At 37.3% G+C, this 14,202-nt stretch overlaps 2 protein-coding genes across 2 annotated transcripts in view; one reads left to right on the plus strand and one right to left on the minus strand.

The window, feature by feature from the left end:
- Positions 1-3,070, plus strand: part of LOC112513617 (protein LIKE COV 3-like) — a 19,776-nt gene extending 16,706 nt beyond the window's left edge. Inside the window, exons 4-6 of the mRNA XM_025119936.1 lie at positions 1,874-2,041; positions 2,107-2,331; positions 2,964-3,070. Of these exons, the coding sequence (XP_024975704.1) occupies positions 1,874-2,041; positions 2,107-2,331; positions 2,964-3,070 (500 nt within the window). The remainder of the gene's footprint in view (positions 1-1,873; positions 2,042-2,106; positions 2,332-2,963) is intronic.
- A 3,662-nt stretch (positions 3,071-6,732) lies between these two features.
- Positions 6,733-11,295, minus strand: LOC112513312 (proline-rich receptor-like protein kinase PERK4). The gene is made up of 9 exons (XM_025119541.1): positions 11,133-11,295; positions 10,641-10,874; positions 10,056-10,550; positions 9,405-9,491; positions 9,251-9,321; positions 8,493-8,569; positions 8,279-8,426; positions 8,026-8,187; positions 6,733-6,924 (listed from the first exon to the last, which is right to left on the minus strand). Exons 1-9 carry the CDS (start codon positions 11,293-11,295, stop codon positions 6,733-6,735), a joined length of 1,629 nt encoding a protein of 542 aa, XP_024975309.1.
- Positions 11,296-14,202: the final 2,907 nt, after the last annotated feature.

A 14,202-nucleotide genomic window follows, 5' to 3' on the forward strand; every position in this document is an offset into this window, starting at 1 on the left:
TGGAAAACCCAAATCGGGAAAAATAACACCACGGGCGGAGGAGACCACCGAGAAATTCACTATCAATAATCGAATACAATTTTGATGCATTTAAAAAGAGAAAATTTCAACCATATATATAGGTGTGTGGTTGTGAAAAAAAAACTAATTCAATTTGTAAAGCCACAAAATATGGTAATGATTTTGCTTTCCAAAAAACATAGCTTCCTCAAAACATACCATGTTTAGTGGTAAAATCTCTTTGACTTTGGAGACAAAGAACAACACGATGACAGATTTGGGACCACTCTCATTTTCTGGGAATCGAGATCCATTGATCTAAGGGTACTCTCTTTCTCAATCAAAGGAGATATGCTGAAACGCTTCTTAAACGTGCCAAAATGAGCACTTGTAAACCCGTTAACACGCCAGTTGATACCAAGGCCAAACCCAGCATCAATGATGGTCTCCTCCTCTCAGACCCTACCTTTATAGTCTTGCTGTTGGTCTATAATACATGACATTTACAAGACCCGATATTAGTTACGTCGTTCAACAAATTTGCTTGTTCATGCATGCTCCTCGAGACTCTCATATGACTGCCATGAAACGTATTTTTCGCTACATTTGAGGTACCCTTGAGCATGGGTTACAATTTTTCTTCCTCTCCCACTACCGGCTTGGTAGTCTCTTCAGACACAGATTGGGGTGGGTGTCCAGATACCCGCCACTCCACTTCAGGTTATTGCGTTTACTTAGGAAATAACTTTCTTTCTTGGTCATCTAAACGACAACCCACTCTCTCCCCTCACCAGTGCCGAGGTTGAGTATTGCAGAGTGGCCAATGTTGTTGCTGAAACTTCATGGCTTCAGACTTTGCTGCTAGAGTTACATTTGTCCTGTTCGAAAAGCCACGATCATCTATCGTGATAATGTTAGTGTCGTGTACTTCTAATCCGATACAACACCATCGCACTAAAATGTTGCATTTATTTTAGGACAAATGAAGTCCTGGACTAAAATGCTAATAACATCTCCAACATATCCTCTATAATTTCTTCAAAATGGAGAAGTAAAAGCTAAAATCTCCAGAAAAAAAAAATTGCATTCAACTCCAATAGTTTCTTCCTTTTGAAGATTTCAACATTAATTATATTATTAAAATATCAATAAATTCAGTATCCCAACTTTTGAAACTTTTATACGAAATGATAATACATCAACTTCATTAGCAGGAACAACAAAAAACTATTTCCCTCTCTTCAACATTTAGTTCTAGAGAGTTCTTCGGATTTGGATATTTATATCCCCACTCTCTCTTATACTTTCTCCATTTTGGAGAAAATTTGGATGATCTGTTGGAGCAAAAGAAAAGCTCCATTTTGGTGGATCTCCCAAATGTTTACTGGGTAAGCGATTACCAACAAGAGTCTCTTGCCCGATAAGCCCTAACCGGATAAGAGTCTTCTTCTTCACTTACAGGGTAAGAACCTCGGTTGTTGCCACCTCTTATCGATTATAATTCTCGGTCCTTACCATGCTTACTAGATAAGTTAAATGACTTGGTAGCGCTTGGTAAACGGTCTCTAAGCTATTAGTCCAATTTTTTGCTACAGAATAGGACCACCTCTTGACCTTCTCCTTCCCCCTCTTCAAACTCCGATTCGTCTTTTCCTTCACTTGCATTACATCGATGTGGATTGCCTCGCGAAATAGCAATAGAACTTTTCCAGGCACTTGTACCTACCAAATAAAAGGCCTGTACAGGAAGACCATCTAATTCTCCGGAAAAGATTAATTGAAAGCCTCTAATTGTTTCTGCTAAACCAACATATTAGAGGCACGTAAACATCCTTGAAACAATGTTCTTTGATTTCCTTGGCTTCTTTTTCAGGTCTCGGATTCATAACCTCGATAACGTTCATCTTTTTAGTTGGCGTTTTCATGTCGTCATGGTTGGGAACTTCTCTTCTCAGTTTGGGCGAGTTTATAATAAAGAAGATGCCGCTCATGAGCTACATTTACACCGCCTCCAAACAAATCAGTGCAGCCATCTCACCAGGTAAGTTCTTACCCAAAATTCAATCCAAAATATAGTCAAAATAACTCCTATTCATGCTCTTTTAGGCCAAGGTTCGCATGCTTTTAAGGAAGTTGCGATCATAAAGCATCCAAGCGTTGGTGAATACGCTTTTGGATTCATAACGTCAACTGTTATCCTTCAGAAAGCCACAGGTACCGAAGAGCTATGCTGCGTGTATGTGCCAACCAACCATCTTTATCTCGGTGATATGGTCCTTGTGAACTCGAAAGATATTATGAAGCCAAATATCTCCGTTCGAGAAGGAATAGGTAAGGGACTCAATTCATGAAAAATAAAGTTTTTTCACTACAATAACATCGGCTTCATAGGACGCGATATGTCTTCATTGACTGCTTTATAGGTTTATTTTACAAGACCAAACAATTGTGCATCCTAATTAAAGGTGTTACAATAAGTTGATAAAACGTTTTTGGCATACTAACAAGTTTTTTAGAACTTGTTTGAAGTACAGGGTTCTACATGACACTTTTAAGAAGCGTTAGAACACTTTTTTATAAGACATTTTTCAAATATTATCCTATTAACCTACTAATAGAACGATTTATTTCAATAGTCCTAAAAACTTGTTAGGACGTCCAAAAGCATTCTACCAACTTATTGCAGTACCCTTTACATAGGACCGCAATTTTTTGGTCCTATAAATCAATCTATTATGATATTTAGACATATTTGACATCCTATAAAACTGATTTTCTTGTAGTGTGTATATCGATCAGGGTAAGCAAAACAAGAAACTACCTTAGTTTAAGATGTCACGATTTAGTTTCTATCCCAAGGTCTGAGCTTCATTTAACAGTTGAGCTGACCCTCAAATAAAACATTGTTTTCTTGCAAATGACTACACTGATAAATGAAATTTCCCCTTTTTGGTATTATACAGAGATTATAATCTCGGGAGGCATGTCGATACCAAAGATTTTAACAACAAACGACTCGCAACACCTTCGATCTCCACGAATTGGGAAGTTTGTTGTTCCACATGTATGATACAAATGTAAGCTATCAAGTTTGATTCAAACTAGTTTTCTTTATGAAGTATATAATATTTATATACTGTAAATTAGATTTATGCACACTTCTCGCATTTTTGTAAAACTTGAATCCCCGACCTGAAAGGTGGAGTTACCGGCTACTGTCGGGCCAATCACCCTTTGGTTTGATTCTAAGTAATTAGTCTAGCATTCAAGTTGCCTGTATTGTATGCTTAGAGATGTTGCTGATGTGGACAACTGCAATCAAAGTACAGGTATATATATATATTGTATATAATGGTATGAAATCCTTGATTTAGAAGTATATATGATTAACATGATTAAAGACATGTTATGTTATGAATGTAATGATCCAGTTTCAAAGGTAGATTATATGTATTTTAACCAAACAAATGAATTTTGATTCAGTTTGGTTTCATTCTGTTTAGTACTTATCCTAATTCTCTTTCTGGGATGTTTACAAAATAATAATGTAATTAAACGTATTCAATATATCTAACTCGAAAACGGAGATGGACAAATGTCACTTATAATTGGTTCTGGCCAAAGAACGTTAGTATGCAATCGGTTATGGAATAACTGGTTCCTAGACTGAGATATGTAACTGATTTAACCGGTCATTAAAGGCCCGTTCACTTTGACGGTATGGGTTTTCTTAAGTTTCAATAACATGAGACATTTTTTAAGAAATTATAATAAAGCTTGTGTTACATATATTAATCTTTATACATAAATTTTGTGTCACAATAATTTAATAAATGTGCTAAAACCCTCATTTTCAAACATTAATTTCTGTAACTAAAGGGCCGTTTACCAAACGTTACGGGTAAGTGAACACCAAGTCATTTTACCTTATCGGATTAATATGGTAAGGATCAATAATCTTATCCGGTAAGAGTGAGACAAAGACTAAGAGTCTTACCCGGTAAGTGAAGGTGGAGACTCTTATCATGGTAAGCGCTTACCGGGTAAATTGTTGCATACGATACTGTTTTGGTGGACTAAAATCTTATCCGATAAGTAAATGATAGTGTTAAATTTACCGGTAAACTCTTACCGGATAAGTGTTTGGTAAATGACCCATTTACCTCAAATGCCAAGGGTCTTTTTTACGGTGCCAAATTTTATTATAAGCGTTAAATAAACTCCGAAATACGTTATAAACTTTCTTTTAATTTGGTGTTGTGCAAAGGTGGGGTCTTTTCCCGTTAGACGCATATAAGTATTACTAATGGCTAATGAGAAATCACGATAAAATTTTTTTAAGTATATAATATTTATATACGGTAAATGCAATAAATAAACTCATACACCCTCCTCACCTATAGTGAGGTTTGAACCCCTGACCTCCTAGAAGGCCAAGGGCTACGATACCGCTAGGCCAAAGGCCATTTGGTTAAATCATGATAATATTATTGGCCAATGAGAGAGCACCACATCATATACAAATTTAAAAAAATGCGTTGTATCGTACAGAGGAGGTTTCTAACTAAGTTGTTTACTAAATTTTTCATTAAGTTTTGAATGGATAAATTTGTTTGTCTAAATAAAAATTTGTTGTTGTTTATTTTTATAACTGAATTAACCGTCTGAAAGATAGAAATAATCGTTTTACCTTCAATTCATCAGATAAACTTCAATAAAAAAAATCTGTGAAATCAGGAACAATCTGCACCATAAACAATCAATGAACAATCTAAACTTGAAAGATGAGGGTTATGATGGAAAAACGAATAGAGAACACAGATGTAAAGAGGGTTTTGAAATCGAAAACGAAATCTGGAACAGAAAAGTAGAGAACAGATAATAGATAACAAATATTACTATTAACTTCAAACGAAACTTGGAATGAAATCGAAAACGAAATCTGGAATAGACAACAATAAACAAAAATTATCAGAAACTTCAAAGAAAATCGAAAATGAAAACGAAATTGGAAACAAAATCAAAATCAAAATCAAAATAAAAAACGAACCTTAGAAGCTTAAAAAAAATTGGAATGAAATCGAAAATGAAATCGAGTTTTTCAATCGAGGAAGGAGATGCAGTGGTGATTCGAGTTATTGAATCTTGGAAGGAGATGCAATTCTTGAATCAAGTTCTTGAATTAAAAACGAACACGAAATCAAAAAATCGAAAACAAAATTGAGCTCTTGAAAAGGAGACGCACTTCTTGAATGGAAAAAGAAAACAGAATCAAAAAGCGAAATCTGAGATGGGATCTAAAAGGAGACATACACAATGAAGGAGACGTGAAGGGGTAGGGTTGTCATTTTTTTGACTGAACTTGGACAAGAGCCCTTTCCCATTTATGCAAATAAACCCTAAGTAAACACCACATTTTGGCTGAGTGAATAAGCCTCTTAACCCATTAAGCTCATTAAGTCATAAGTAAACACCCCCTAAGGTTGTTTATCAGACGCTTATTTAGTAAATATTTATTGGGTTACTTATCTTACCGGATGAACATGATAAGAATCGAGATTTTTATCCAGTTAACATTTATCGGATAAATTGTTGCATACATACGATATTGTTTGAATAGACTAGAATCTTACTGAGTAAGGTAGTCAGTGAGAATGGTGACTCTTATTAGTTATCAATAAACGCTTATTGGATAAACATTTCGGTAAATGACCCCTAGGTTGTGAAATCATAATAGTTTATATAATATTTTATAATTACAATGATGCAAAATTAATATCGTTTCTTGAACGAATAAAAATCTTTTGTTCTAATTTTTATATTTCATTCTTGTCCACTGATCATATCAATACATATCTTTAAATATATAATATAAACTTCAATTAAATAAATTTAAATATATATAAAAATCTGACTTGTCTTAATTTCATTGATAAAACAAGAATGAACGAATGCAGATTTTTATCCACAAAAGACCTACGTGATACTTCTAATAAGGTGTTGTTTACCCAGTAAGTGCTTACCTATAAGAGTCAACACTATAATTTACCTTGATACGTAAGATTTTAGTACATCAAAACGTATTGAATGGTTAAGAGTCGTCATCTTCACTTACCGGATAAGACTCTACATTATTCTCATTGCTCTTACCCGGTAAGATTCTTGGCCCTTGTCATGTTCATTCGAAGAGGAAATTTATCTGGTAAGCACTTATCAAGCAAGCGTTTAGTAAACGACCCCTAAATATACAATGAATCATTAAGTTCAAAGTTATCATTCGATACGGTTAATCACTCAAAGTAGTTGAACGAATACAGAATTAAATTTTATTCCACAAAATATGGTACAAAATATTTTGAATATATACGTATATTACTTCATTTTCATTTTTTTACAACAAAAAAAGTCAAAAGTGTATACAAACATTGTAAATGCAAATACATACCAACATCACGCTTATTTGAAAAGTAAGAGTCGATCTACTTATCATGCGTTATATCAGATATCGAATGGGATATATCAGATACGCTTACTTTACTATTTTAATCTCTCTTTGATCCTTTTGACGAATGATCTCCCCAATAACTTTAACATATTCTCTCGTAAACCTTAGATTAATGTCTTGTGGCACATGACTGTATACGTAGCTTTCTTAATTTCTTTGAAACGTACAAGACGTGCATTGCTCGAGGGGAACTAATGGGTTCGACCTGTACTCATGTGTGTTCCCGACTAGTTGCTTGTGAACTCTTGGCTCGAGTTTACCATCTCCTTGAACTTCCTCATGTCGTCGTTATAAGCCTTGGTGTCGTAAATGATGGAAGTTGGCGTGTCTTGGCTTTGGTTCAAGTTTGACATGGAACCTGATCGTTGTGGTTTCAAGATATCATCTAGCGATCCACTGCCTTCCAATGCTCGTACGATCTGATACGTTTAAAATAAAAATAATAAAAATTATTAACGTTATATTATATAATTCTATAGCAAAATCAATTCACTTGAGACAAAAAAATCATATTTTAATAGGGATTAACAATCCATCTATTTTAATTTTAATCCAACATAGCCACAAGGGTGGTGCATGATTGGTTTGAGCTTGAATCCAAAGGTCAAAAGTACCAGAAGGTCCCAAGTTCAAATCCAAGAAGGAATAAAAATCCCCTTGTGGCCGCGGAGATTCAAATGCAGTGACTCCGGGCTATCTGCAAAGCAGGTGGTCGTCCTGGGATTAGTCGGCTAACATAGCGAGTTGGATATCCAGGTTAATCCAAAAAAAAATTAATTCAACATAACCACGACATTTATATTCTGCCAAAACTAAATCCACAGTTATAGGGGTGACTATATTCAAATCTGTTCCATCTATTTTTTATTCCTTTGGAATCTCTCTTAAACCTCCGCTTTTTTGTTAGCCTCCATTAAAAGGCATGTTGGAGTCCCATATCAGCTAGACACGGTTGATAAAACCTATATATATATATATATATATATATATATGTATATATGTGTGTGTGTGTGTGTGGCGGTTCAAACGAGAAGGCAGTCAACTTGCGAGAAATGAGAGAACGATCAAATCACATGTGATTCTATAGTAAATCACATGATTTACAACTCGACCGGCCATTGCACGACCGAGTTTCACGTGACCTTGGCCGCTTTGACCGGCCGTTGCACATCCGAGTTTCATGTGACCTTTGTTGTGTTGAGTGTTTGCCCATGTACTTTTGTAGGTGTTGTAAATCACATGTGATTTGACCGTTCTAGTAGGTTGTCGCCTTCTCATTTGATTTCCTCCCCCCCCCCTCTTTATATATACACATCTATGTATCTATATGTGTGTGTAAGATCCTTCTCCTCTCTACAAATACTCTTTAAGGAAGAGATTAAAAGGGGTTTACTTATCCTAACTCACCCATTTACCAACCTTGCAATATTCTACTGATGTCTTTGTCTTTGTGAACAGACTGAACCCGTGTGGGTTCATCCATTACATCTCTCCTAGACCGGTGTGAACAATGAACTTACCTGGCTCATCTTGGGGCGCTGTTTACTAGAATGACGAATGCTTGCTGCAGCACAACAAGCCATACGAGCCACCTCGTTTGGTTCATAGTTGCCTTCTAACCGTGGATCAACAAGCTCGTTGTAGTTTTGATCTTCCAACGCCTTGGCAAGTAATGGCCCTGCCTAATTATTCACCACAGAATTCATTACATTCGTTTAAAGAAATCATCATCGACGCTAGAAAACCGAAAATGGCAAAAAGATCAGAACCAACCCATTCCACCAAGCTATCTTCCATTTGGTTACTGGTAGGATCGATTGGTTTCCTCCCGGTCAAGAGTTCCAGCAACATCACCCCGAATGAGAATACATCAGACTTCTCTGTTAGCTTTCCACTCGAAGCATACTCTGGAGCTAAGTACCTATAAGTGGGACCCACAAAATAAGGATGACAAACGTGCACGTAAATCCGATCATTGTAAATTTACCCGAAAGTTCCCATAACGCGAGTTGAGATATGAGTGTCTTCCCCAGATGATAGTTTAGCCAATCCGAAATCAGCCACCTGAATTCGTATCATTTATGATATAACCAAAAGGCCTTCAAGCAACTTTAAGCACTACAAGAACATCGGTTTTATAGGATGCCAAAAATGTCTAAATGAAATGGTAATCTATTTTATAGGACTTGAGTTTATAGGACGTATTTGGGCATCCTAACAAGTTTTTTTAGGACACTTTCAAAATAAAGTTTCCTATTAGCTTTTTTATACGACACTTTGTGAAGTATTATAAGGTTTAATGGCGGGGACCTCATGGCCCCGTGGTCCACATTTTGTGAACCCTACTTGCCATACCTCATAAGCAAGCACCGGAAAAGACAACCTGTCCTCCCCTGGAATCGAACCCGGGTGGGCACGCCCAAGGCAAGGCATTTACGGAAGGAGGTGGCCACTAGGCCAAGGCCTAATGGTTCTGTGAAGTATTATAAAGCATCTTTTTACAGAAAATTTGTTATATACATGACATTTTTTCAGATAATGCCATTTAAACAAACTAATAGGACGCTCTATTTCAAAAAAATTAGGACACTCATGTCGACTTATTGTAAGACATTTACATAGCATGCACAATTGTTTGGTCCTAAAAACTTAAGTTCTATTGAACAATTTATCAAGACTATTAGACATTTTTGCATCATACAGAGCCAATTTTGTTTTAGCGAAATGAGTTTCTATAGTTATTACTTTTGCTTCAAAGTTGTGGTCAAGGAGAATGTTGGAAGATTTGATATCACGATGGATGATCCGAGGATGGCCTGCAAGTTTCCAAGAGATGTTTAGCAGTCGTGGTTATGTTATGTTTGCAGGTCAAAAGGGATAGGAAGGGAAAGAGCCATACAATCTTCGTGTAGGTATGCTAGTCCTTTGGCTGATCCTAGCGCGATACGGACCCTAGTTTCCCAGTTCATGACAGGAAAACCCTTTCCTGCAAATCTAAGTTTGTTACCATTTTTACATGGTGAAAGTTAATTTACATTGGGGTCAAAATTGTGAGAATATGTGGAACCCCAGATAATCCCCAAAAGAGCCCTTGAGAAGAGGAGTGTTCCAACATATACTAAGGAGAAATGGTTCAAGTCTAGCCAATATGAAACTCTAACATACTATCCCAGAATGTTGGAAGAGGACTAGACAGGTATAGATTGTCCCAGACTGTCGAGAGAGGGCTAGAAGGGAATGTTGGAAGGGGACTAAACGGGTACAGATTGCCCCATGAGTTTAGATCCCCTAGAGTGATAGACCTTGGATCCAATACCATGTGAGAATATGTGGAACGCCATATTAATCCTCAAAAATCCCTTGAGAAGAGAAGGGTGGTTCCAACATGTATCGAGGAGAAATGGTCCAAGTTTAGTTGATGTGGACTCTAACATGCTCCCTCCAATGGAGGCTAGATAGGCATGGATTGTCACTCTAGAGAAGGCGAGAGGGGACTCTAAGTCTAGCCGACGTGGGACTCTAACAGAAATAATTAGGGAAAAAAACTCACCATGAAGATGGAAGTCTAAGGCCTTATTAGGAACATACTCGTAGACAAGCATTCTCTGTGCATCGGCAATACAGTATCCAACAAGTGACACCAAATGGCGATGGTGTACTCTACTAATGATCTCAACTTCTGCTTGAAACTCTCGTTCTCCTTGATTACTGCCTGATTTCAAGCTCTTCACAGCTACTTCCCGCCCATCAGGCAAAACCCCTTTATGCACGTACCCAAACCCACCCTGTCCCAACAGGTTCGACTGTGAGAACCCATCAGTGGCCGCTGATAGCTCATTATATGAGAAATGGCTCTTGCTGAATGCAAGAGGCATGTTCGGCGGCGGCACTGCCGAGGCTGAAAGGTTGCCGGTCGTTTTAGACCATGGTGAGGTTGCCCATCTGCCACCGGCACCCACCGGAGTACCCATCATCCCTGGTGTTTTGAATTTGATCAAATGCTCGTGAGGTGGACCTGCCCATTGATTTTTGTAGTAGTCTCCACCTCCAGCTGCACCTACAAAAAGCAAAAAAAAAACTATTTATGAAGTTACTGTTTGGAGGGTAGGGAAGAAATAGTTGTCAAGTTCGAAACCTGGGGCTGATTTCATATAGTAAGCCTCCGCTTTCTGCTTCTTCCTCTTCCTCCTACCGCACGTAACACAAATGGTGACAAAAGCAAGAAACACAAAACCAGCCAAAACCAAGCCAATAATAATCGCTTCAGTAGTTGTATTAGTAGATGAGCCACCAGTGGATCTATGAGGCGTTTTGTGGCTATGAGATTTATGCAACTTGCTGGTGGGAGGTGGTGGAGATTGGTGGCGTGCAGCATTGTTTGATGAAGGAACAAATGCACGGGTAGAGGTAGATGGCGGGGTCTGGGATCGTGGAGTTGATCCTTTGTTTGATGAGAATGGAGATGGTGGGGAAGATCCTGCACCATAATCTTTTTGTGGTGGCAAGGAGCGAGGAGGAGGGGAACGTGGTGGTGGTGAGGAGGGAGGAGGTGAACGTGGTGGTGGTGAGGAGGAGGGAGGTGGAGGGGAACGTGGTGGTGGTGAGGAGGAGGGAGGCGGAGGGGAAAGTGGTGGTGGTGAGGAGGAGGAGGGAGGCGGAGGGGAACGTGGTGGTGGTGAGGAGGAAGACGGAGGAGGTGGGGAACGTGGCGGACCTCGTGGTGGCGAAGAACCAAAAGGTGGTGGTCGAGATGACTTTGGAGTGGGAGCAGTTTGAGGGGCCGGAGCCATGTATCCAATGAACTTTTTCAGGACATAAATATTTTAACTAAAAGACGCTCCATCCAAAACATCAAACCTTCACCTATAACTTCTCATTACAACAATAGGCTGCCCTGCAACAAACATTTAGATTTTTTCTTGATTACAAATACAAAATTATGATTCATCTGTAGCATTTTAACCCTTTGTGCTTAAAAAGAGATGATGATCAAGTTCCAAATCTATATTTCAACATGAAACTATAAATAGAAAAAGCAGCAGGAAAACCAAACAAGTTTCAAGAAATGCATGCAATTCTAAATTTTTGGAAATGGGTGATCCCAGTCTTCACCCAAACTAATCCCATGGAAAGTCACGACTATAGGCTTTGCCCACAGCCCTGAGGTAAATCTCCCGATGGCCACAAGCGCATAGTAGATAGCAGGATTGGAACCCAGGTTGATTTTATCATCCCGTTGACTTTATCCACCACGCTACCACCCTTGTGGTTGCAATTCTAAAATTTAAACACAGAAGGACATACTTACAATATGGGATAATCCACTTCGTAAATTCTTAGTTTATTTGTCATGGAGATTCGCCAAGGATTAATCATAGACTTTCTCCGGATTGAACTTGTGTTATGATTCAATAATTTGCAGGATCGTAAAGCATTGTTAATTGTTTCAGAGAGAGAAGTGTGGTACCTGATTGAAGATGGAAAAGACTCAACAAAGAGAAGAGACGTGTAAGTGTAGCATTGCTTTTCCCAATTTAGAAATGTCACCAAGTCTTCTCCCTGTTACAGTCCTACAAAGATGGAGACCTTTTCTCTCTCTCTCTCTACAAGCCGAGTTGTGCTATTCTCGGCCAATGGTATCTTGTTAGTTGGAACATCACCTGCTGTTTTCCTACATTTTGGGTTCTTTCAAAGCTTTCATATTTGTCATCTAAAACGATACAAATTGAATTTCTTCAAAAACAAAAAGAATAAGAATGCAGGGTTACAAGGTTACTTGTGAGAGAATATGTTGAACCCTCAGATTTACTCTCCAAAAGAGCCTTGAGGAGAGAAGGAAGGTTCCAACTTCCAAGATATATATATATATATATATATATATATTAGAGAAATGGTCCAAGTCTAGCCAACGTGAGACTCTAACAAGAAGAAAAAATGGGAATAAACCGGATTTTTAATCCACCTGATAACATGGCTCAGAGCGACGGAGTTGAGAGACGAGGGAACAAAGGCGGGCACACCTAACCGTTATTTGCAGGATTATTCATATTCTCTATCATGAGCTTTGCAAAGGAGAAAACCATTGCAAGAACTTCTGTTGAAGCATAGAGAAGGGTCAGGAATTCCATAGGCAGATTTGTTTGAGTGAGATGAAATTGATACAATTAGAAATAACTAAGAATGGGGCAAACAAACAAAGAATAACATGAAGTAATACCAATTCAAGACTATCAGAACTAACATGAAGTATCGAAAGACGGTTCTTCTTTCAAACTATAAATAAGGTTTCTCCATCAGTTGCGAGACTCTAATCACTTCATAAATCGAAGATTAAAACCACTGGCCTTGACCAATTGGGGCTCATTCAACATTATGACACTATGTAAAGTAATAAATCAAAAAGAAACCCGCTTGAACATTCAACGTGGTAATCCAAGAACTAAAATGCACAAAACATAAAGACAAAAGAGAATTCTAAGTATTTTTGTGTTAAGTTATCAGATCAAGTGCATCAAACTCTTTAGGAGGAGACCGGAGAGTCATGAAACCATTGATGAATGATCCTGAAACACCTACCTTACCAGAATGACGTTAATAATAACCATACCATAAGATCCAGGTAACCAACCTGTCAAGCTGTCATGAGAATCTTAACCTATTGCCTGAAACTATCAGCTTCCATCTTCAGATCTTCTTAATGACTCACATAAGCATTGAAATGATCAATTCGGATGGTTCATTATCCACCGAGGTTCCTCTTTGTCCGCCATTGCTTAAACCAATCAAGCATTCATAACAAGATTAGTTGGTTAAATAATCAACTTGCATAAATAAGCTGACAAGAAACAAAAAATTTATATCCAAACAGAATAACCGCGCACGGAATGTTCTAGAAAAAACTGAAAGAAGATCAGTCACTAAAGAGAAGCTTCGTAAACAAAATAAATCAAAAATCACTTTCCACCAAATTTAATGCTAATATGCTATGATAATTACATTCCTCACACATAAATATGTGCGAGACTCAAATCGGAGATCAAAATTCTACAGCAACTAAGCTTGAATTCAACCATATTCAACACTATGACAGTCCAAAAAGTAATAAATCAAAAGAAAATCGCTTGAACATACATACATGAATGTGTTCCGAAGATCAACTCACCGGATTAAACTGCGAAAAACCCTAGAAAACGTGAGAGAAGTCGGTAAATTGAAGACGGAGAAGAGCCTGAGTCCCGTTTGCGGGAAGTTTGTAACTTCGAGCGCGCGAGTTTCCCCCCGATTACGGTGAAGGGGATGTTTGGTTCGATCCAATTTTGTATTACTTTTTTGGTAAATCTAATTTCATTTCTAGAACAAAATAACTAGATTTTAAAAAAGAAAATTCTAAAAAAATCCAACTAAAATTTTGTGTTTAGAATGATTAAGTTTTTGAACAATTTTTTGAAACAATAAGTCTTTGGACATTTTAAAATTTGTTAAATAACTTTTTGGACTTTTAAAAATATGTTAGATACATCTTTATAACCTATAAATTTGGTAAATGTGATAAAATAATAGAAAAAGTCTGAAAAAAAAACAATGGAATTTCATATTTTAAACGATTAAGTTTATAAATATTTTTTAACAAAAAAATACTTACATCTATAAAATAAAACAAATATATTAAAAAGGTAATTACATATAAAAAAATTTAT

Source organism: Cynara cardunculus, assembly GCF_001531365.2.
Source record: "Cynara cardunculus var. scolymus isolate 2C chromosome LG 5, CcrdV1, whole genome shotgun sequence".
NCBI classification, from domain to species: Eukaryota; Viridiplantae; Streptophyta; class Magnoliopsida; order Asterales; family Asteraceae; genus Cynara; species Cynara cardunculus.